The sequence below is a fragment of the Hemiscyllium ocellatum genome, chromosome 24, assembly GCF_020745735.1.
Source record: "Hemiscyllium ocellatum isolate sHemOce1 chromosome 24, sHemOce1.pat.X.cur, whole genome shotgun sequence".
NCBI classification, from domain to species: domain Eukaryota; kingdom Metazoa; phylum Chordata; class Chondrichthyes; order Orectolobiformes; family Hemiscylliidae; genus Hemiscyllium; species Hemiscyllium ocellatum.
Genome location: NC_083424.1, coordinates 31,418,624 through 31,442,037, shown reverse-complemented (window position 1 = coordinate 31,442,037; position 23,414 = coordinate 31,418,624). Strand labels below are relative to the sequence as shown.

The 23,414-nt window shown below is 38.1% G+C and overlaps 1 protein-coding gene across 3 annotated transcripts in view; it reads left to right on the top strand.

The window, feature by feature from the left end:
- si:dkeyp-14d3.1 (transmembrane protein 132C) overlaps positions 1-23,414 on the top strand; it is a 1,122,524-nt gene that overhangs the window by 1,059,005 nt on the left and 40,105 nt on the right. For all 3 annotated transcript variants that reach the window (XM_060843670.1, XM_060843671.1, XM_060843672.1), the window contains 2 exons: positions 11,034-11,307; positions 19,199-19,390. In XM_060843670.1, coding sequence (XP_060699653.1) covers positions 11,034-11,307; positions 19,199-19,390 — 466 coding nt within the window. The remainder of the gene's footprint in view (positions 1-11,033; positions 11,308-19,198; positions 19,391-23,414) is intronic.

The following is a 23,414-nucleotide window of genomic DNA, read 5'->3' as shown; positions in this document are numbered from 1 at the left end:
TACCTTGTCGTCTATCTACACAGAGAAATAAAATGACATTGTACCTTGAGATGATTTAATAGTGAAAGAACATGATAAGTGCGAAAAGAGAAATCTGCCCAGAAATCTGTTTGGCTGCAATCCTTTTGGTTTGAGTCCAAACCAGCAAAGAGGAAATAGGCTGCCAGTCAGATTGGATAGAATGCTGGCATTATCAACCCCTTCCTCGGTCTACTTCCACAATAGTTGTATTGAGCAACAAGGGAACAGATTGCCAAGCTCCATTTCTTTTCCTTCCCTTCACATTTCCACTCTCCCAAGATTGGTGAATGGATTATTAAGAAAGGGTGGGAGTATGGAGTTATAGGGAGAGAGGGAAAGGTTGCTGACAGCACCCAAAGTTTGTGGAAAACTATTCCAGTGCACTTCTAAAGGAAGACATTCCATTTATCAATTTAGACATTCCATTTACACCTGACATTAGGCCACCTGTTGCCTGTATAAAAAGCGCATTGTGTGCGATGTACATTTTGTTTTTACTGTAGAAAATAATGCATTTTATAATGGTCCAGTTCGGAAGAAAGAATTAGCAGCCGAGTGAAAATTTCAGCCATTGTTTCAGGTTGTTCTGATTGCTGACTCCTCTACCAACTGACAGCAGATGTTTGCACTACTTTACAAAGATCCATGGACCGAATTACGATGATAAAATTTGCCACTTACAATGAAAACAATTGGGCTGTTGTAATCAACTTTTATTTGAGTTGTAAATGTCTCCAGCCTTTGTCACATAAATAGAATTCACTGCCTTCTCTCTAAACTACTGTTTTGGAACAGAGCTCGATTTAATCAGAAACCTTACGAGCTGCTTAGCAGTCTCATTGTGTTTGTTTAGTTCATGCCCAATTAAACTAAGCTATTTGGCTCCCTCCTTCATTCACTCGATTAATGTTCCATTTGCTATAGCCCTGTACTGCACATACCAGAAATGTCAGGACTGTGCTGAGTTGGCTTACCTTGGCTGAATTGGCAATGGAGTGGGGTAGCACTGAGGAGACAGAAAAATCAGCTCAGCTCAACATTATTGATTAATGACCCTTGATTAAAAATATGCCTTTCTACTCCGATATCCAACCAGGATGGTGTCAGGACAAGACATGGTATTTCCATAATGGTGAGATGGTAGCATTGCTAATTAAAACTTGAGGTGAAATCCTACCACTGCAACTGGTAAATTTAGAATCAATTAATTAAATTAATCTGAATTTTTAAAAAATGCTTCGATCAAGAATAGTACCATCAAATTATCAGACGTTTGTGAAAACCCATCTGGTTCACTTGTGTACTTTTGGAATGAAACTTCTTACCTTGTTAGGTTTATTGTGATTTCAGACCTAGAGCTATGTGGTCGGCTCTTTACTGCCCTCTGAAGTGATCAAGCAGTTACTTACTTGTATTCAAGAAGATAGATCATGACCAGACCCTGGGTAAAGTTCCCCAAATTATTACAGTTCCAAATAGGAGACCCCAATTTGTTCAGCTCCTGGGTGATGAGAGATGGGCAGCTTTCTCCTTCATTTACCTATTCCCTCCGTTAGCCATAACATTGATAAAGAATCTTATCCTTTGTCCCAGGCCAAATGAGTTCATGTTTCAAACAGAGCCAGGCTTTCTTAATCAGCAAAAAAAAAATGATCAGTTACTGAACTTGAGATGAAAAAGTAACATCTCAGACGTGGTAGACCAGCAAATTCAATTTGAGGGAGCCATGATCTGGAGTTGCCGGTGTTGGACTGAAGTGGACAAAGTTAAAAATCACACAATACCAGGTTATAGTCCAACAGGTTTATTTGGAAGCACTAGCTTTCGGAGCGCTGTTCCTTTGTCAGGTAACAGTGGAGTGCACCATCTACCTGATGAAGGAGCAGCGCTGTGAAAGGTTGTACTTCCAGATAAACCTGTTGTGCTATAACCTGGTGTTGTGTGATTTTTTTTTAATTTGAGGGAGAGCAACTTTGGTCTCAACCGGTGCCCTCAACTTAAATAAGGGCATTTATGAAAGCATAATAAAAGAGTTGTCTGAAGTAATCTGGGAAAATAGACTTAGGAGATGTCACTAGCAGACATTTAAGCAAGTATTTCATAACATGGCAACATTTATTGCAGTCATGAGGAAAGACTTTGTGAGAAGGATGAACTGCCTGTGGTTAACAATAACAGTCAAGAAGGGAATCCAAGGGGAAAACTAAGGCATTCAAAGTGGCAAAGCGTAGTAGGAGGACAGAGGATTTGTTAGGAACCATCAGCAGATAATGGAAGAGTTGATAAAGAGGGAAATAAAGAGAATGTCCCCCAAATCTGTTTTCCCAGCTCACTTTAGACCATTCTTTTTTTCATACCTCTATGCTTGCCCTTATTTAAATTGAGATCAAGTTGCTCTCCCTCAAATTCAATTTGACATTCCAATGTGTCGGAGCAAATTAATGCAGCTGCTGGTATCTGTCCTGAAAACAAATGCTGGAGATCACTGCGGATCAGACAGCATCCATGGAGAGTGTGCAAGCTAACGTTTTGAGTCTAGATGACTCTTCATCAGAGTTGAAGTAAAGTGTGGAGGGGGCAGCATTTATGCAATAGTTGGTGGGTGGTGTGGGTGTAGAGTGCTGGGGGAGAAAAGATGTTAATATTTCCGATTATTAATCGGAATGTGAGATATTCTACCACGTGTGATTGATATGGCTTGAGGATCCTTAATGAGTAGTGATATAGGCTAGGGTAAGGGCTAGATTGTTTGTGACGTGGTATAACTTTGGTTTGGAATAAGGAATAGCAAGGCAAAGAGGTCACAGGTATTGAATTGGCTTTATTGTGATACGTACTCATAGGAAAACAGTGAAAAGTTTACAAGTCGCCATCTTAGGTACCTAGGTATGGATTCTTCAGTACAAATTCTTAGGGGAAAGAAATAAGCCCAGCATTTCAGAAATTCAAAAGTACAAAAGCATTGTAATAAATTAGAAAATAATGAAATGAAAATTTCAAAATAACAGTGCTTCCACCATAATATAACAAGAACAAATGTTTTAAAAACAAGAGAATTCAAGACAAAGTCCAGTTAGTCCATTTCACAGCTCTGGACTCAAGAACCCTAGAACCTGACTCCGTCCCACGCACATTGGAATCCCAGCCAGATCCACTACGATGTTGAAGAAAATGCTGTATGGAGTCACAGGCTGAGTGAAGCTGCCACAGGGAGACTCAGACTGATGCAGACAAAAAAAGCTGTCGAAACCACCTAAGGGAATCCCAGGCCAAAGCAGGTGAACTGTGCTGCTGCCATGAAGGGAAACTAGGGCCATTGGAATCCCGGGCCCAAACCTACCTCATCTTCAGCTGCTGCTGAGGCAACCATGAAGCAGGTCAGATTCAGCTATAGGTTCCCAAAGAGTTGTCTCACTCCAGGATAAAGTATAAATAGAGAAACTAATCAATTAATCCTACCTCATGACAGATTACAAAATAACCTGTTCCTGGGTGCAATCTGCAATGTATTGCTCTAAGAAACAATCTCTGATGCACTGTACAAATTTGTGTTCCAGACCACCTTTAGCCATCTGGTTTTTCCATTGAACATACAAATTAAAATCATCCTGAAAACTGTAGTGTCTTTCTTACACACTTACATTCTTTCTCAATTTATCCTACAATGAGGCAACTCTTTGGGGATCTTTAGGTGACTCTCACTCTTGACTTCTTTATTTCCAAATAGACATCATGATCTATTCCACCTGAGTCACTACTCATTACTGCACTGATGGACTCCTTTATTAACAAAGCTACCCCACCTCCTATTCCTTTTGGTCTGTTATTCTGACCTGTCAAATAAATGAGGAGGCATGGTGGCTCCATGGTTAGCACTACTGCCTCACAGAACCAGGGACCTGAGTTTGATTCTACCCTCAGGTGACTGTGTGGAGTTTGCACGTTCTCCCCGTGTCTGCATGGGTTCCCTCCGGGTACTCCAGTTTCCTCCCACAGTCCAAAGACATTGCAGGCTAGGTGGATTGGGCAAGCTAAATTTCCAATCATGTCCAAAGATGTGCAAACTAGGTGGGTTAGCCATGGGAAATGCAGGATTACAAGGATAGGGCAGGTCTGGGTGGGATGCTGTTCAGAGGGTTGGTGTGGACTCAATGGGTCAAATAGCCTGCTTCCACGCTGTAGGGATTCTATTGAATATTGAAATGTAGCTACCTCTCTGCAACAGCTATGTAGTCATAGATTTTTCTTTCTGATGGTGCTTTCAACTTATCTATCTTTTTTTAACAATACATGAATTCAGACAAGGAAACTTAAGCTAAGAATTTCCTCTATTAATACTTTTGCTGCTTCTAATTTCAGTTGATCAGGGATTATTTTGGCAATAAACAAAAATGTAAGAAAAAAAAATGACTTTAAGAAACAGTCTCAAATATTTTAATAAAAGTAATGGGCCAAAAATTTATGACATGTGCTTCAGTTCACTTAATCATATTATGTTTTACTGGACCCATAGGCTATAGACCTCAAAGTGAATGGCTGTAAGTGTGATATGGCATTATCACTTTTCTATTGCCTATTAATTAAGTTCGTTTGAAGTGGTGTTGAAGGTAGAGAGCAGAATAATAAAACATCATAGCCCCATAATGCTTCACATCTACACCAAGCTCCTGTGCAGTTCTTTCAATATATTCTTATATCAGCAAGCACGAAAAAACAATGGGATGTAATTATTTTTGATGAATGAATACTTTATATCAAATAATTCAAGCACTCTTTTAAATTAAAATTAGAGTTGTAATGTTCCATCTCCAGTCTCAAATGTTAGAAGCAAGTCATTTTAAGATTTTAGAATTTTCTGGTTAAAGTCACAAGGCAGTGTGCCTAACCACACCAGTGAAATCGTAGATCTAAGTATTTGTCTTAGGCATAAAACAGTGATAAGATACTTCATAGTTGTAATAAATATTGTTTACTTGATCCAAATATTGTATCTTGTAAGTTTTCACTCCCAAAATACTGTACTAAAATTATGTGATGAGTTGCTTGGGTCCATTCAAAGATTTTTATGGATAACTGGTGTTTCTGAACAATAATTTCTAGACTGGGGAGATCACAGTATACCATGTGGGTCGCTAAAACATATTGATGACACATTCAGCCTAGCCAAGAAAACCAGACAATTACAGATTATACATCCCCTCAGAAAAAAATAAGTTGATGTTATTTCTAAGAATGTTTTGGTGGAAACTGTTGACTTCTTGGAATACATTGATTTTCAAGGATAATTGCTGCCATAAAATTTAGTGACTTATACATATAATTAATGTCTCAAGGTAATAAAAAATAACAGGTTGTATCTCTTTGCTATTACCAAACTTCAATATTTCACCTTTTTGGTGAGGCGTTGCATTGAGCTTTCAGATGTGACTCTTCAGGTGTCACGTTTCAACTGATAATTTATTGATCCTAACCTTAAAACTCTTATCTGTGTTTGCAATCTGCATGAGGTTTCTAGTTGTCATAAATTTTGTTTCAATATTTCACCATTATGAAATATGTGGTCATATTTATGTGTCTGTGCCCCGCCCAATTATCCCACAGTGTGAAATGTTCTTGAAACTCCACATAGTTTTGACTAGTTTCATACCCCAAAGGAAATTGACACATCGCAAATGAAATTATGAAACAGAAACAAAAAGCCTGTTCTTGTGATGTCTTTACTTAACATCAGTGACTTTCTTCTGCAATCATGAGCCAGTAGTTGTCAAACAACTGCCAAGTTATAAATACTTGGTTAACCATTTGACTCCAATCTCCTTATCATGTACCATGATAGCTATTAAAGATTTCATGAGGCTAATTGACAAAGTGCAATGAGATCCCCCTCATACCCCACCATCTTTACCTAACATTTAACCCTCAGTCTACATCACAAATAAAACAGTTTCTGGCCAGTCATATAGAACTTCCTTGTGCTATGACCAAATTAATGTTTAGTTACATTCAGTCATCTTCCTCTAGCTCCAAGCTAGGCAAGCCATCTGGTTACTTCTCCCTCACAAACCTGTCTCTACACTTACCTCAATCTTCCTGTGGGATTCTATGAGGTGAATAATGATGTCAGTATTTTCTCTTCTTATGGCACAGGCCTGAACACTAATCTCCGTTGCTATCTCCACTCAGTGAGCTGCAGCTATCTTTGTCCATTCCTAAACTGGATTGCTGATTGTCTGTTTCTGTGAACAAAAACACACACAGATAATAAATCCAGAGGACCCTCCCTAACTCCCACAGCCCATCCCAAGGCAACACGGTCTACCTGGGACATTTCAAGCAGAGGTGAAAACTACCTTTTAACCTCAAAATGACCCTATTGATTCTCTGACTTAAATGAATTAAATTTATGTTTTAATGGATATAATTGGCCTCTCTCCAAATTAACTAGTCCCACCAAGGAACTCCTTGGTTACAAATGTGCTTTTAGCTTCTTTCCATCTCAGACCTACATAAAAGAACTTTTTTTTAATGAGTGCGATCCCTTTGCTTTATCATTATGTTTACACTTACTCTTTTTTATAATCCTGGCTTTATTAAGTAAACCCGCTAAATTGAAATTACCCTAGGTCTATCTGATTTATATTTCTTCAGGATTGGTTCCTGGTTTCACAGTCAGAGGCTTCCATTTATCTTGCATTTAATCCCCAAACTAAACTTGAAAGTTCTAACGATAATACGCATGAACGATGGGATTGGATGTTTGCGACACTGAACCATTTCTGAGGGGTACTGATCGTGAAGTGTACATGTCAGAAGGCAGCCTGTCCTCCCCCTCTCAGGGTGCGGAGCATTGCATCAATTCTCCCTGAAACATCACGTCTTATTTATAATACAGTGCCATTCCTGGGAAGTACTTTAGAAGACTTATGAAATTCCATTGTCTGCTCTATTTCCAATTAAGCTTCATCTCTAGTAGCAAGTGAACATTTGTACTTAGATTTGATTTGATTTGATTTGAATCCCTACAGTATGGAAGCAGGCCCTTTGGCCCAACAAGTCCACACTGACCCTCCAAAGAGTATGCCATCCCGACCCATTCTCCTACATTTGCCCCTGACTAATGCACCTAACACTATAAGCAATTTAGCTTGGCCAATTCACCCGACCTGCACATCTTTGGATTGTGGGAGGAAACTGGAGCACCCAGAGGAAACCCTTGGAGAATGTGCAAACTCCACACTGACAGTCACCCGAGGTGAAGATCAAACCCGTGTCCCTGGCGCTGTGAGGCAGCAGTGCTAACCACTGAGCCACCATGGCGCCCTATTTAACATTGGGCTTTCAAAATGTGGTCCTCTTCTGCATCAATTTTGAACTTATTCTTTTGTGCTTACCCTTGGAATGTAGAGCTTTTAAATAGTAACTCACTCACTGTCAGGAAGTTAGATTTTTCCAAAAGTTCATGAGACATTAAAGGGCCATGGAGATAAGGCTGGAAAATGGGACTGGCTGGGAAGCTCTTTCGGCAGCTGGTACCGACACACACAGTGGGTCGAATGGCCTCCTTCTGTACTGTAAAATTCTATGTTAAACATAATTAGAAACCCTCATTGTCTTTTTGTACAGGATTTAGAGAATAAGTTGATTATGGTGTAAAGCATCGCCAAGGATTTAATTGGTTTGAGAGTTCTTATAATAGCATAAAACACAGGAGCATTTAATATTGCCATTAACAGATGTGGGTCATTTATTAATAAAGGCTCTTGCCACATACACTCTCCCAGCCAGTGTGATAGCTAGTTTGGTTCAATCGACCTACTAATAACTTTAAATATGACTCAATTGTTGTCTGGCTCTCAGCTTTAGAACTTGCATACAGTAAAATGAAAGATGTTACAAGACCGTGATTTATCTCTCCGATTCAAAACTGTCATAGTCTGAGACACTTTAGTGTGTGATGTTTCTCAGCAGTGGCAATCCCCTAATTACACAATTTAACTTCCATCACGAAATGTATCTAGAAGGGCCACTAAGTATTGTTACAAATCAGAGAGAGAGAGAGACAGGCCTGATCACCTAAAGTTGCTCAAGATTGTCAGCGTGGACAGGCCTACACAAGAAAGTGGAATTGTGCTATGCAGCCCGTTGAGATGTTGCTCTGAGGTTTTCAGTATGGAGAGAAGGAGAACTGGAAATAAAAATTGCTCTTTTTGTATTTTTAGTCCAATATTTTGTAACATTGAGACTATGAGTTGGGGTTGAGGGAATGGAATACTTGAATAGATTCTTCAAGCAGCTGACTCAGGCATCAAGCACCAAATAACCTCTGTATAAATATCTGATTCTAACTATGATTTTGAAGGAAAGAGACCTAAAATATCCAGCTGTAATTTCATTACTGAGTAAGCACTGAAAGAATAATAATAACATTTATAAGTGAATAATGATGCTGAGAGAAAGAATCACTAACAATAGAATAGGATTTTTTTTCACTGATGCTTTCTGAGCACACAAATATTAAATTAGAATTTGGAATTAGTAGGCCATTCAACCTCTCAAGGTGCTCTCACATTCAATAAGATCAAATCCACATTGCCACCCACCCTTTCAATCCTTTGCTTCACAAGATGTGCCACTACCTTATTAACACTCAAGGACTCTATTTCCACACCTTTCAAGAAAGAATTCCAAAGACTCATGACCCCCAAAGAAAAATAATTTTACCTAATCTCTGTTTGAAATGGGTGATGCCTCATATTCAAGCAATGATCCCAACTCTAGATTCTCCCAGAAGAGGAAATATCCTCTCCATTTCTACCCTGTCAAGATCCTTCAGGATCTTTTATGTTTCAGTGAAATTGCCATTTAATCATCTAAATGCCAAGGAATACAAGCTTAACCTGTCCTTCATTTCCTTCTAAGATAACCTGCTCACTCTCTATATGAGCCAGTAAACCTTCTCAGAACCATCTCCAATGCATTTAAACCCTTCGGGAATAAAGTGAACAATATTGTCCACAAGACTGCAGATGCATTCTCACTAATGGGCTGTGGTACTGAAGCATGACCTTCCTACTTTTGATTTCAGTTCCTCTCACGGTAAACAATAACATTCTATTAAATTTCTGAGTTAAATTTGGTACCTACACACTAACATTTTGCTAAGTATTGTGTGAAGGACCCCTAGCAAAACTGACATCAGCAGAAATCAGGAGGAAGACTCTGCACTGGTTGGAGTCATACCTGGTCAATAGGAAGATTGTTACAGTTGCTGGAGGTCAGTCACCTCAGCTTAAGGGCATCTCTGCAGGAGTTCCTCAGGGGTGTGTCCTAGGTCCAAACATCTTCAACTGCTTCATCATTGACCTTCCCTCCATCATAAGGTCAGAAAAAGGGATGTTTGCTAATGATTGCACGAAGTCCTACATCATTCATGACTCACATAGTGTAGCAGTCCATGTCCAAGTGCAGCAAGACCTGGACAACATCCAGCCTTGAGCTGACAAGTGGCAATAAAAAAATCACATGATATAAGTGCCTGACCATGTCCTCTTGACATTCAATGGCATTGTTAATGCTGCATCCCCGACTAGCAACTAGAAATTGATCTGGAGACAGCCATATGCATACTATGGCTATGAGATCAAGTCAGAGGCTAGGAATCATTTGGTAAGTGACTTACCTCCTGACTCCCCAAATCCTGTCCACCATCTACAAGGCACAGGTCAGGATTGTGATGAAATAATGAAGGGTCACTGGACTCAAAACATTAACTTTGTTCTCTCTCCATACATACTGCCAGGCATACTGAATTTCTCCTGCCATTTCTGTTTTTGTTCAGATTTCCAGCATCCACAGTTCTTTGTTTTATGTTGTTATTGTGTTGCAATTTTCTCCATTTGAGTATATTCAAGAAGCTAGACTCTAGGGTAAAACAATCCACTTCCACCAATCCACTACCTTCAAACTTCACTGCATTCTGTCATCAGTGTGTAGTAACTACAAGATGCACTGCGGCTCTCCAGCAACATCTTCCAAACCTACAATCTCTGCCACCTTGAAAGACAAGGACAGCACATTGGATGGAATCACCCATATCTGCAAGTTCCCCTTCAAACCACACATCATCTTGACTTGGAACAAAAATAACAGGCAAAGACTGGAAAATTCATTGCCTAAGCCTTTCCATTACTTGACCTGAAATCAAATATAACTTGCTTCCTTTTGAGCATGGTCACACAGTTAGAAATTTCCTACTATAATGGTGAGGTAGTGCACACCAGGAAGGTGATTGGTGTAATATGTTGAATCATGTTAATACAGTGAGATGTATTTTTATGAAGCTGCAATACATCTTGATGCTTGTTTCTGAGTAAAATAAAGGAGGTGTAGGTCTCAAGTATCTCATCTGGGGTTGTATGGTATCATTTTCCATTAATAATACTCCTCATCTTGACATGTCTAAGAAAAACCCCGTAAAAGAGCCTGTTTCCATAGATAAATAAGGAAAACAAGTCAGCCAGCAGAAACTGAAATGAACCATTTTTATCTATATATATCCCATTCTGTTTTTACACCCTGTCCTCAAGCAGACCAAACAATCTTGTTCTAAATCTGTACAACAAATTGCATATTTTAAAATTTTCCCCGGTATCACTATGAATTCATGCCAAGGTGGTTTTATTGATGATAATTCTGAAAAGACTTAAGACGAAATATTGTCCACTGTGGTGTTTATGTCATTGAATACTTTTGAGAGTGGCCAGATAGTGATTGATTAAGTAACTGCGTACCTCGTACATCACACATTTCCCGTGTCATTGTTTAATCAGTTGCCAATGAAATATTTCACCAAGAATTCTGAGCTTTCTCATTGGGAAAGACAAGTGTTCAATGCTTGTGAACGAATCATTGCAGCTACCAACTGTCCTGTAAGTATTACCTTTTGAATATGTACGTGGCTGTATATTGGATTGCTGCAAGCCAGGAAAAATTATGTCAATGTCTTTTGGTAGGCCAACGCGAGACAGTGATGATGAGGATGACGATGACAAAAAAGGGAGAGGATGTACTCTTCAGTACCAACGTGCTACAGTGAGGGTCCTTACACAGTTCGTGGCAGAAACCTTGGACCCAGGTGGGCAGCTGGCCTACATGTTAGGCAATGACTGGCAGGTGGACATCACAGAGCTGGTAACTGACTTCCTGAAAATGGACAACCCACACATTGCCAAGTTGGAGAACGGAAGGGTCCTGAGTGGGCAGGAACTTGGAATGGCCACAATTCAGGTATGTTCTGCCTCTCTGAGTAGATGTATTAACTATTCAGTATAACTGAGCCTTGGGCTGCTCCTGCCTGCCCTCTGGAGTAGGCTGCTTCTAAAGCAGCCACAGTTTGTAACAGAGGAGCTTCTCTGAGAAAGATCAAGGTAATCTGTGGAATCTGCTGCTGAACAAGGCATTAATGTATTCAAAACATTGCCCTTTACGTTGTTGCATAGGCACGTGATTCCTGAGTGGTAACTGACAACTCCCAAAGAATAATAATTAGCTAGTCGCTGAATGATAGCACACCAATTGTAAAAAGGTCAGTTCGATTAGATTAACTGAGTAAATCTGTTGCTTTTTTTTTAAGCAGTGCAATTTCATTTTCATTTGTATTAGCTAACGAGTTGTCGGAATGACTAAAAGGTTGTACAACATTCAGCTACATTTTCACAGGTGAATTAACAGCAAATTAATTTACAGTTGCTATTTTTCTTTCAACTGTTCTAGCAGTTTTGTTCAATAATTTCTGTGCCTTGCTGCTGGGAATGTCTCCCAGAAGGCTGCTGTCAATTGCCCAGGAAAGAAGGTGCCATCCACTGAGTGTGTTTGAATGGAAGAGGGTCCTGACAGATTGTTGCCTTCTCTAAGATGGAACATTTTCTTTCAGTATGGTGTATAATATCTAGCAGCCCAATCTTTAGTTGTTTGAGTCAAAATTAATTAGTTTTCAAATTCCAACAGACCATCCAACCTTCCTCAATTTATCATTGATCAGTTGAGGTTTATTCATCTAAGTTTCAATTTATGCCAAAATGTTGAACTTAATGTCCACTGCCTCCTCCAACATTCTTGATCTTCTGCTGCCAAAGAACTTTTACGGAGGCTGTTCAGGAACGGAGAACATGTTTAAGAAGCAACTTTGTGTGGCATCATCTTGCTGCATGGCTGCAAGAGAGAGCACGATCATGTGACATTACATCACTTCCTGTGATGATGTACACTGCCTTAGGGGGTCACTTAGTTCAGTTGGTTGGACTGCTGATTTGTATTCCAAAGTGACTCCAACAGCATGGGTTCAATCCCCATACTGGCTGAAGTTACCCTGAAGGACTCTCTGTCTCAACCTTACCCCTCTTCTTGACGTGTGGTGATTCTCAAGTTATATCACCACCAGTCGACTCCCTGTAATGAGGGAGCGGCCCTCCAGTAGGACTATGGTGCCTTTACCATACCTTTAGATGGTTTTATTAGAGTACAGCACTGTCAGATTTTACACCTTATCTACACCTTCCATGAAAAACATTAACATAGATGGTGATCTGAGATAAAGCAGAAGTTCACAGTGGAAAACTTTATTCTAGATTTTCAGTACACTTTATTTTTGTCTTCAATTCAATTGAAGAATTAAGTCTAATATTTAATAATTATGATTAAATAAGTCAAACATGTGTCATTCTAATTCATTATACCACCAACTGGCATGGTACTTATTTACTGACAATTCTACACACAAGTTAAAAATTGCTCTTGGTATAGGAAGTATGTTCATGAAAATTTGCTTGGTTCAGTCCTTCTGAAATGGTATACACATGCTTTAGAATGTATGAATTTCCTAATAATTTTCACAGTGATGAGAATGTGCACTTGTCAGAAATCACTTCCCAAAAGTGAAGGAGGAAATCTCGATTGAAGAGCTATCATGATTAGCTGCTTTTCCCTTACTGCTGGTCTACTGTAGATCAATACTTGTAGAAGCATGGCAGCAAGTCAGCTTGCCTCACACTTGACAATAGACAAAAGAATAATCATTTATTTTAATTCACTTTACATTTCCCATTGTTTCTATTCAGCCAAATTGTAACATCTGCATGTAGACCAGCAGTATCTCATTGATCTGACTTAAATATTCTAACCATATTGTTGAAAGGATTATTGTGGAAGATTCGTTGGAAAAGCTAAACTTACAACAACTTATTAATGTCAAGCTGAATTTCCAATTCTCAGCATTCGTCTCAAAGCCATGGTGCAATGTTGTGTTAGAGATGATTTATGACATATATCTGATGGCATTGAAACCACTAGTCACGGGAACTCTTCTGGCCTTAAAGATTAAAATAAACAATGTTGAATGACATTTCTACAGAATATTACTCTCTCTGCCACCAGGCCAACAGGGAATTTAGGGTCATGTTTGTGTAGTGATATATCTGCCGGGTAAGTCAGCCAGGACCACACAAAAAAAAAATGTTCAACATACCATTAAATCTGTGAGAGAAAACTGGCATTTCAGAGCTTTTAAATACTGGTTCAGAATTAATGGGTCCATTCTGCAGGAAAAATAGCTTTACTTCAATCCGTCTTTTGCAGGAAATGCTGTGAGTACATTCCTGAGGGATTGCTTATAAACAGCAAAGGCTGTTGGCATTTCTCTTATTGAATGTCTCAACTAAGCTCCTTAAGGAATCTCACTCAAACTGTTAGTGACAGTTGCAAAGTGCAACCATTGTGTATCCAATGCAACATTTATAAGGTCGGGTCACATTGAACTGAAGCTCGAAACTATTTTAAAGGTGAAGAACAAAAGCTAATTATAAATAATATATTGGTGAACAAAATGCATTTCACTTATCTTATTTTCACTGTGTAAGTCCTCTTACTTATACCAGGATTTATAATAGCACTGTACATAGATAGTGTTCTTTTGTAAAAGAAAATGTACATCGAAAGGAAAAGTAAGATGTGACACCTTGCAGAATTTGAATAACTAAGCTCTGTCCAAATCCTGAAGAAAATCTTGTCTTGCCATACCCTTAGTCATTCTAGTGTTTCAAGAATTGTTTAGCACATCATGTTTATTTTGAATTTTTTTCATATGTCCACAAAAGTGAGGGCCAAACAGGATTAAAGATATTGAGCACTTTCCAATTACTGTATATCGAGTTTAGCATCTAGGAGCAGTCCAGACTAGCCAGAGACAAAGTAAACACCCACATTCCAATCTCCCAATATGCTGCAAATACATCTTTCAAAAGGAGACTGCTTCGTCAGTGTAAGTTATTGACCGATTCCTGATGGGTCATTTTCTAAAGGTGAAAAGTTAGCATCAGTGTGAAGCAATTATACTGTGCACACAGTCCGACCATACCACATCAGTCAACTGACCTGGGCTGCAATGATGTTGAGCAGCACTGCACAGATGAAGGAGTCTCACATCACTTGGGATTGACATCTCATGGACATTTTCTGCGTCTGTTTTTAAAGAGCACATATGGTAAAATTATGTATGTGCAACCTATCAAAAGCTGTGTTCCTTTTCCATTAATCACTGTCACCACGTGAGAATTCACATCAAAAGTACAGAGGCGGAAAATTACACTAGACTGTAGGATCAGCATAACATCAAAATTGCACTATAAGAATGTATATGTTGCACAATCAGAGCCTTCTCTTTCTGTAAGTTAAAATGTATCGAGAATACAGTTTTGTACCTTCTCCATAGTGTAAACATATTTAAATTTCTAACTGTTTGAGGCAGACCTATATGTAATTAGAATGAGAAAAGCAAAGAGTTCCCTTCTCAGGACCATAAGAACATAAGGAATAGAAATAGGACCTTTGAGTCTGCTGTAGCAGTCAAAATGACCTCATCTAATTTCATGCCCACTGCCTATATCCCCTGATTCCTGAGATGAAAACTCTATCTCAGTATTAAATGTATTCAACAATGGAGCATCATAACCCTCTGACTCAAAAGTTTCGAAGATCCACAACACTGTGAATGAAGAAAGTAATATTCATATCAATCCTAAATGATCATACACATATATTGACATTGTGCTGTTTTAGATTCTTGTACCTCCAAAAATAACTTTTCATTGTCTACACGTTGAAGCCCCTTTAGAAACTTTTATGTTTCAATGCGATTGCCTGTAAATCTTCTAACTCCAGAATGTAAGCATATTCTCCTCAACTTCTCATCAGAACATAACCTTGTCATCTCAGGAAACTATCTAGTGAACTTTCACTATGAATCCTCTACAGCAATCCATCCTTTCTAATTATGTAGTATAGCCAAAGTCCGACACAATCATAGGAAGATACCTTTATTTTGTACTTCTTTTCCCCTTGTACTGAAGGCCAACTTGCCATTTGCCTTTCTAAGTGCTTGTTGTACCTGCCTGTTAACTTTCTGCATTCATATATGAGTACTTCCAAGTCATTCTGAACTCCATCACCATTTTTAAAAAAACTCACACCTTTTGAAAAATATTCTGCTTTTTCTTAGCCTCACTACCAAAGTACATAACCTCGCATTTCCCCACCAAAGTTCCAGGGTGTGGAAATGTAAGGCTGCCTGCATAGAAATGAATTGCACCTCCATGTCTGAGATCAAACTTAGCAGCTTTAGTGCACCCTGATTGAAAATGGAAATAATTGCCAGGTTGTGAGGCTAGTGCAGAGATAGAGTGCGAGTGTTAGTGGACAAATCCTAGATAGGCAGAGGAATTCAAATGTAATGCTTTATGATACAGGGAATCAAAATAAATTTGGGAGGATGCAGTAACAGATAAATGGGAATTCATAGGAAGTAGGAGGACAATTTGGCATTTACACAGGAGGTTGGGAAGTTTGAAAAGTTCAATCAGCCAATATCAGCTATATATAAGGGCTTTGCTATTAACAAGGACAAACAGAGGCAACACTACTGCGTGGTGATGTTCTATGTTCCATGTTACAGAGTTGTAGGAACCAGTCTTAGGGAAAGCTGGATAATCGCTAACAATATGACCCAGGAGAAGTACTGGGATCCATTTCTAGAAATATAGTATTGAAAAGTAGATTTTTTAAAAAAACTTGCATAGAACTGTGTTTAGATCATACTTAGAACCAAAACTGAAGACTATATTCTGACATTGCAAAATGTTACGGAGCAGACCAAACCCCCTCAAAATATATTGCGAAGATAGGCTAGATTCTAACTTTTTTTCTTATTTTAAAAGTGAGTGTAGGGTGTTGCATTCCAAATGTAATTCAGTTGGTCAAACTATTTGGCTCTAAGCAAACCACATTTTGTATTTACACCATAGTAAAAATACAGACAAAATAAAAAGAAAAAGAAAGAATCGGCTTAACTGCAACTTTATTAAAATATATTTAAAACTTTATTTATAGGTAACTACAACTAATTAACTATTCCAATATAGTAACATCCCATAAATACACCCTTGGGAAAGTCAAATTCAATAAAATAGATTGTCTCACTTACAATTCTAGCAACAGGAAGAGAACTCCAGCTTTTAGCTGTAACAGAAAGAGGAAAAAGTGCTTCCACATTCAGCTTCAAGACCACAGGAACCACTGAAAGCTACAACTAAAAATTCTGGTTCTGTGGGAGTCTTATCCCACCCATTCAGGATGCTTCTATTGTCCCAATTTTTAAAAAATCCCCAAGGCCTCACCAGCCATTTACTTTATTGGATTACAGAAGACCACTCAGTACCTCTGTCTCAATTTTTCTTCATAAAATAAAAGGACAAAATATGCCATAGTATTGTCACAAAAATAACAGATATTGAGACATTTGAGAAAGGAGGAAATAAAGCATCAGTTAGATGTTGGAGTTGAAAGCATACAGTTATCAAAAATAACTCATTATGTTTAATCTCATTTCTTCTAAAAGCAGATCCGAGACATTTAATATCGATCTTTAAGATTGTGCTGTGGTTAGATAGGGGAGTCATAGATATGTTTCCCCATGTAGGAAACAAGTATAAAAACAAATCCAGAAGGAAGTTCAGAAAAAAACATTTTGTTCTATTCAATAAGGTAAGTTTAAATTCATTATGGAGTAATTAAGATAAATAGCACAGTTGCATTTAAGAAAAAACTAGATAGGTATAGAGGAATTAAAAGAAGTTAAATATTGACGGCATGCAATGTAATTATGTGGGAGGAAGCTCACATGGATCTTAACGACTGTCATTGACGAGATGCTATATAGAGTGCTTGACCTTCAGGCACCAGTCTAATCTATTCTTCTTCAGCATTATAAAAGAATTAAATAATCAAAATTTCAAGGTGTACAACCTCAGTCTGGATTGCTGAGGGTCTTTAAGAAGGATGGATCAGTGGTCCCCTTTGCACGACAGCTATGATCTAGACTTAGTTGTTTGCACGCTCTATGGAAACTTTGAATGAATACAGTTACATGGATTACTAAAGGATCCAATACAAAAGACATTATTTGGATTAATCTGGAGAAGCACTCCAGTATGCATCTTCCAATGTATGAGAAACATTCCCATAGGTTATACACAGCGCTATTGGGATTCCCAGTGGGATGGACATGCCAAGACCTGAAAAGAGAGATTAAACATATTCGACAGAATGGAACTTCTGCTTTTGGCAGGGAATACATTGGCAGAATCCAGTATAATCAAAGTCCATCTCATTAAACAACATCTGAACTTGAAAGTCTGCTACTGGTAAAATCAAAGACAATAACCTGACAGTAAACTGAAACACCAGTGTGTGGTTTTTGAAAATCAACAGAAACAACACAGCATAAATCCCAAAAGGATACTATAACTTGTTTAAAGAAAACCCAACAAGTCTTTATTCACTTCCAATGGCCACAATGCATTGGACTCACTAGGGTTATGTTCAATTTATCTGAAAAGAACACCAATACTGCTGAAGAATCCACTGTAAATTGCGCAGTTTTTAAACTTCTTTCTAGAAATTAATAATGTCTGTCACCTAATGAAAAGCTACAAATAGCATTTTTAGTTTATATTCATGTTAGGCAAGAATCAATTTTTTTGTCAATGTACAGCAAATAACTTCCTTTTTTGGCTGATTATCCTGTCACTCACTTGTTGAATTAGAATCACATGCTGCAGGCTGCATCTTGCTTATGATTTTGCATTGGACTCTCCAGAATTTCTAGCTTCTGCTCGGTGTCAGCAATTTAACCATGTGATGAGTCGAGTGGGGTGCGGTATCTGAAAAGTACCAACATATACACCAGGGAAACACCTGAAATGTCAAAAAATCTCAGCTACTATAATAACTCAATTAAGCATCAAACATCTGTGATAATAGTGCTTTATGTATATATCTTATATATACACTTAGGTCATCTTATTTATGTTACTGTGTGTTTGACAAAAATGTCAGCCTTATTTATTTTGAGTTGCCTGTCCTACCGAAGGGTCCCAAGGCAGGTTTGGCTGCTTGATATTGGTCCCCACAATATCGGGAGTCTTCATTGTTCTTCCACATCGCAGTTAGGGGCACAGCTGACAGTTATGTTTAATCATTACTAGCTGCAATATTGCATTCATATTAGTTCCAGGAGTTTGTCTGTTTGATTAAGAATGGGTAACAATTCATGCACCTTGAATGTAAATTGGGAAGCTTTGTGAGTCTTTCCTGGTTATCAGCAGCACTCCTTTCACAATGACATCGCCTTCCATGAACATAATACATAATCTCATTGACCATGAGCAATACTACAGGAAATTAACTCATTATTTAGATTTGCTTAAGAGCAGTGCTTACCGGTATCATCAATGGGTCTGTATTATACCTGTCCATAATTACTATTGTTAAGAGATTTTGTAACTATTCAAGTTCACTCTCTCAGTCCAGCTTCAAATTGTAAGTAAAGAATAAAGGCTTCTTTGTGTTAACATTTTTGTAACTACAGTTTTTAATATATTCAATGTAAACACTATTATCCTATTGCCATTTTAAGGCATTTAGCAAACTAGTAGTGGTTAAGAATATAACTTACCACTTTTGGGTAATTGTGATTAGACAAATGGAAAGGACAATTAAAATTTGCTTTGATGCTAGGTAGGAAATTAAATTAATATGTGTTTAAGTTTGAAATTTCTTCATTTCAAAGGTACTATCACCACTTTCTGATTCAATCCTGGCTGAAAAGACAATAACGGTGATTGAGGAGAAAGTGTCTGTTACGGACCTTGGAATCCAAATAGTAGCTGGACTTTCCCTCTCCTTCCAACTGAGTGCTGCCAGCAACCGTGTCATCATTGCAACAACAACCGCAAAAGAACAGCTTCGCACCTTGAAGCAGGTACTCATTCCGAATTTCAGTTTCAGACTCTCTCCATTCCTTGCAGCCTAATTCTACTCAAATCATCTCCCTCAAAAAACTTATATGACTTTTTCCTATTTATCTATTGTGCAGAGAGACCAGCAGTGAGCAGGAGTGTTCACACAGCAAAGGAGGCAATAAAAATAGGAGCACACAGTCATCCTGGGTTACTTGCACTATCCTTTTCCAAGCCAGTTTAAAAGTGCTGTTTTTAAAGTTCTGGCAGTGGCTTTTGATTGTGCTGACGTCAACCAGAGAAGGTCCATGGGGGAATAAGGACAAATTAAAGTAGATTATGAAAAGGGAGAGCAAGGGAAAGGAACAGAAATCAATCGTACTCATTAAATTAACTAGAAGCAAAAATCATGATTGTGATCCTTTTAGTTTGAAAGAGATTACAATTTTTGCAGAATTGAATCTAAAGTGATTGCTTTCAGTTCATGACCTGCCTGTCACAAGAGATATGACTATACCATAAATAGTGAAGTTAGAAACAAATTCTTTAAAAACAAAAATTTGTTTCTTCTGCACAAGCAGAGAGAAAGGCTGATGGTGATGCCAAAAATATTATCAAGTGTGAATTTGACTGGTGCTTTTAAGTCATATTTTGGATTATGAAAGCAATTAAGAATACAGTTGGTCAGTCAATGTGGCAGGAATTTTAGGTGCGATTGGGTGATGCACAGCATCAACTTTTCTGTAATATCATCATTGATAAAACATCAACATTGTGTATTGATAATAGAAAATCAAACCCATGAAGATGACAGAGGTGAGCTTGCAATGCTTTACTTTTGACAGAGTGAAAGATCATGTTAAACGCAGTGTTTGTAAGATATTGCACTTAATGAAAGAGAGAAATGGTGGAGTCAAAAGATATTTTTGACTTTGGCTGATACTGTAGAATGTATAATATTATTCAGCTGCCTGCTAAACATGTCTTCTGATTGCATTTGACTTCAAATCAGGAAGGGTATATAATAAATAGCTGATATATTATTGACAAAGTCCAAATTAACTCTTCCTGCCTCGGGCAGATTTTATGTAGTGTACAAGTCCTATTCCAAAAACCATAAATCATACTGTGTTACGTATTTTACCATTTGTTTATAGATGGTGAAATAAAATTATTATTTTCTAAAACAAAACTAAGCTGAGTTCAGCTGCACATGAATTCTACAGCTTATACCTGCTATTGAGTGAAAAACAATTTATTTTGAACAGTACCTTGAGAATGCCAGCGAATATTTTTGGATGTGTTTTTAAGATAAAGGTTATATAGGGAAAGAAACAGCTATACTTTGCCAAACAAGACACTTGCGACATGCAATACTAACCTAGACCACAATGTGAGATTCAGTTCACATTTTTTGTACTGTTATAGATTGGGTCACTGTTAAAAGATGATGGTACATACCGTACAGGTGCTGCACAGTTTTATATATTTCTTTGAAAGTGAGATATCCATTGAAAGGAGTGTCAGTATTCTTTTGAGAGCTGTTTATAGTTTCTAAATGTTAGTGTTCTGCTCATGCTTATATTTTAGCCTTGAGCAAGTCTGGAAGTCTCACAGAATGAACTTTTCCAATATTAACACTTCATGACTGTGTACTAAGTAGTAATGAGATGTACCCAGTTTTTTAAAATTATTTTTCAAAACTCCTCATTTGCTGCAGGTCTGTAACCTTTACCAAGCAAACCCGAAACATGTACTTGAATAGTCTGGTTCCTAAGATGTACAATTTTTATTTCTCCAACTTTACCAATAATCTGTCATGGTGCTGTCCGTTCTTTAAACCCTTCTATTTCATAAGAAACTGTGTTTCCCTGTTTGAAGCTAGTTTCTAATGGTCTTGCATTATGTCTAATGCTGTTTTGAATTCTCTAAGATACTTTTGCTTTTCTGAAATAATTTCTGCCTGTTTGGAGTGCATTAGATTGCTCCAGAAAGGTAGAATTGATGGTAAAGCCTTCCAAAGTTAGGAGTTGATCACATTAACCTCAGAGCTTTAGGATTTCTATAAAGATGAACTGATATGGGGACTGTACCCTCTGAGTAGCAACAACATTTGTGTCCATGCTTCTCTAAGTTAAAATACTTCTTTGATACAATTGCCTGCAATCTTTACCTAGCTGGTCTTGCCAGAATGATAACATAGTGTCCTCAGGGTTCTGTAATACGGCACCACTCATGGCGCAAATAGTGTGACTGGCTGAATTCTTTCCAAGGAATGTTTTCGTACTTCCAACATTTACTATAGCAGTGTGTGTTTGTCTTCCTGCAAATTTAGTTCCTGTCTATATTAGAAGTCTATCTCAGTTCAATAATTTGACGCAGCCTCATAACTTAAACGCCAGCACAAATTGAGAAATTTCCAGATAAAATGTCTGCAGTCATCCATGTAATAATGGAATTCCATTACGTACTCGTCCGCAGAATGAGTTTCCTTTTTTCTGAATTTCTCAACCTGACCCTGCCTCATAAGCAGTTAGTAACACGTTCTTGTTAAATTTTGTCCATAGAAGTTAATAATTTATCTGAACCTTCATCCATGTTCAAATAATTAATTCCAATTCTGAAAAAAAAATCTTCCTTTGTGTGTTAGCCAAAGATCCAGGGCCATACTATGTTTCTTCTTTGTGAAAGAAGGAACATGGGTCCAAATGATGCCTTCATTCTTCCATTGATCATAAGGTTCGCATTCAGGGATGGGTATTTGTTAGGTAATGATTCGCCAATCTCTGATGTTTTCCCTTTGGTTGGACTAACGCTTAGTTTTCAATCTAGCCATCCTCTGCTACCACTGTTTAGCACTAGAAGTTAAAGGTTGATAAGACAGATCCGGGCATGTACTTTTCTGATAAGAGTACAATTCCAACTCTCATTGCTCCAGCTCCTACACCACTGATTACTCATTTCTTGTATACACCTCGTCAAGTTCTCACCCCATGAGACATTTTGGGCCTTGATCCTGGGCCTCCTGGCTCGGAGGTACGAACATTACCACTGTACCGTGAGAGCCATTTCTCACCCAAATTGCCCTCAATTTACAAATAAACATCCCTAGTTCCCTAGTTCCACTTGACCTAAAGCATGCCGCACAGACATTACTAGATAATCCCTGCTGGGGTCACCGGGCACTATCAGATTTCTTAGATTAAGTAGAAACATTGTTGTCAGCTTGCCTCGGTTCAGGGGGTGCACAGACACTTAACCTCAAGGAATGCAAGTTTCATTTGGTAAACACAAGCCTAACTTCAGGCAGTTGTCCATTATGTGATCCAGTGTCAAACCTGCAAGAAGACATCTAACAAGCATCAGCAATCCTGGGTAGAAATTCACTGAATAGATTTGGAAAAGCCAAAAAGAATGTGAAAACTTCAAGTTCCAAATAAGTTCTTAAACAGTCACATATATCAGCGATAATTTACTTGCCACTAAAGGAAATGAAGGTCTTGTTCAATCGTTTTACGATCTCTAAAGTATCTTATAGTGAATACGGTGCTGACATAAGGTGATGTTTGCAATTTTAATGGAGCATTTAATGACAGATCAGTACCTTGGGATATTACTGATGGCAGTCTGCTGATGTTTAGTTATTCAGTATATTGTATCCCTGACCTTTGCAGTCAAGCTGCGAGTAGCAGAAAAATACAGAAGAATAAGTTCCAAGTAACCAAGGTGACAGGAGCATTCAAAAAATGATCTATGTTTCCTGTTTGTTCGTATTAGTTCCTCTGACATTGGTGCAACTGCACCCCAGCAAAGAGTTGACACTCCTTCAAAAGGAGATACCAGATTAAAGATTTTATTTTTGAAAAAAGCCTTTCTTTTAAATGGAGTGTGTTCTTAAGGGAAAGAAAAAGGCTGTGAGTCAGTTTTTTTGAGGAGGTGGATATCAGAGGCAAAATAAAATTAGTCAATGAAAAGCACCACTGCTGAACAGTTAATGAACAGAAGAAGGTGTTGACTCATCCTCCCATTTGGCAGATTTTAACACCC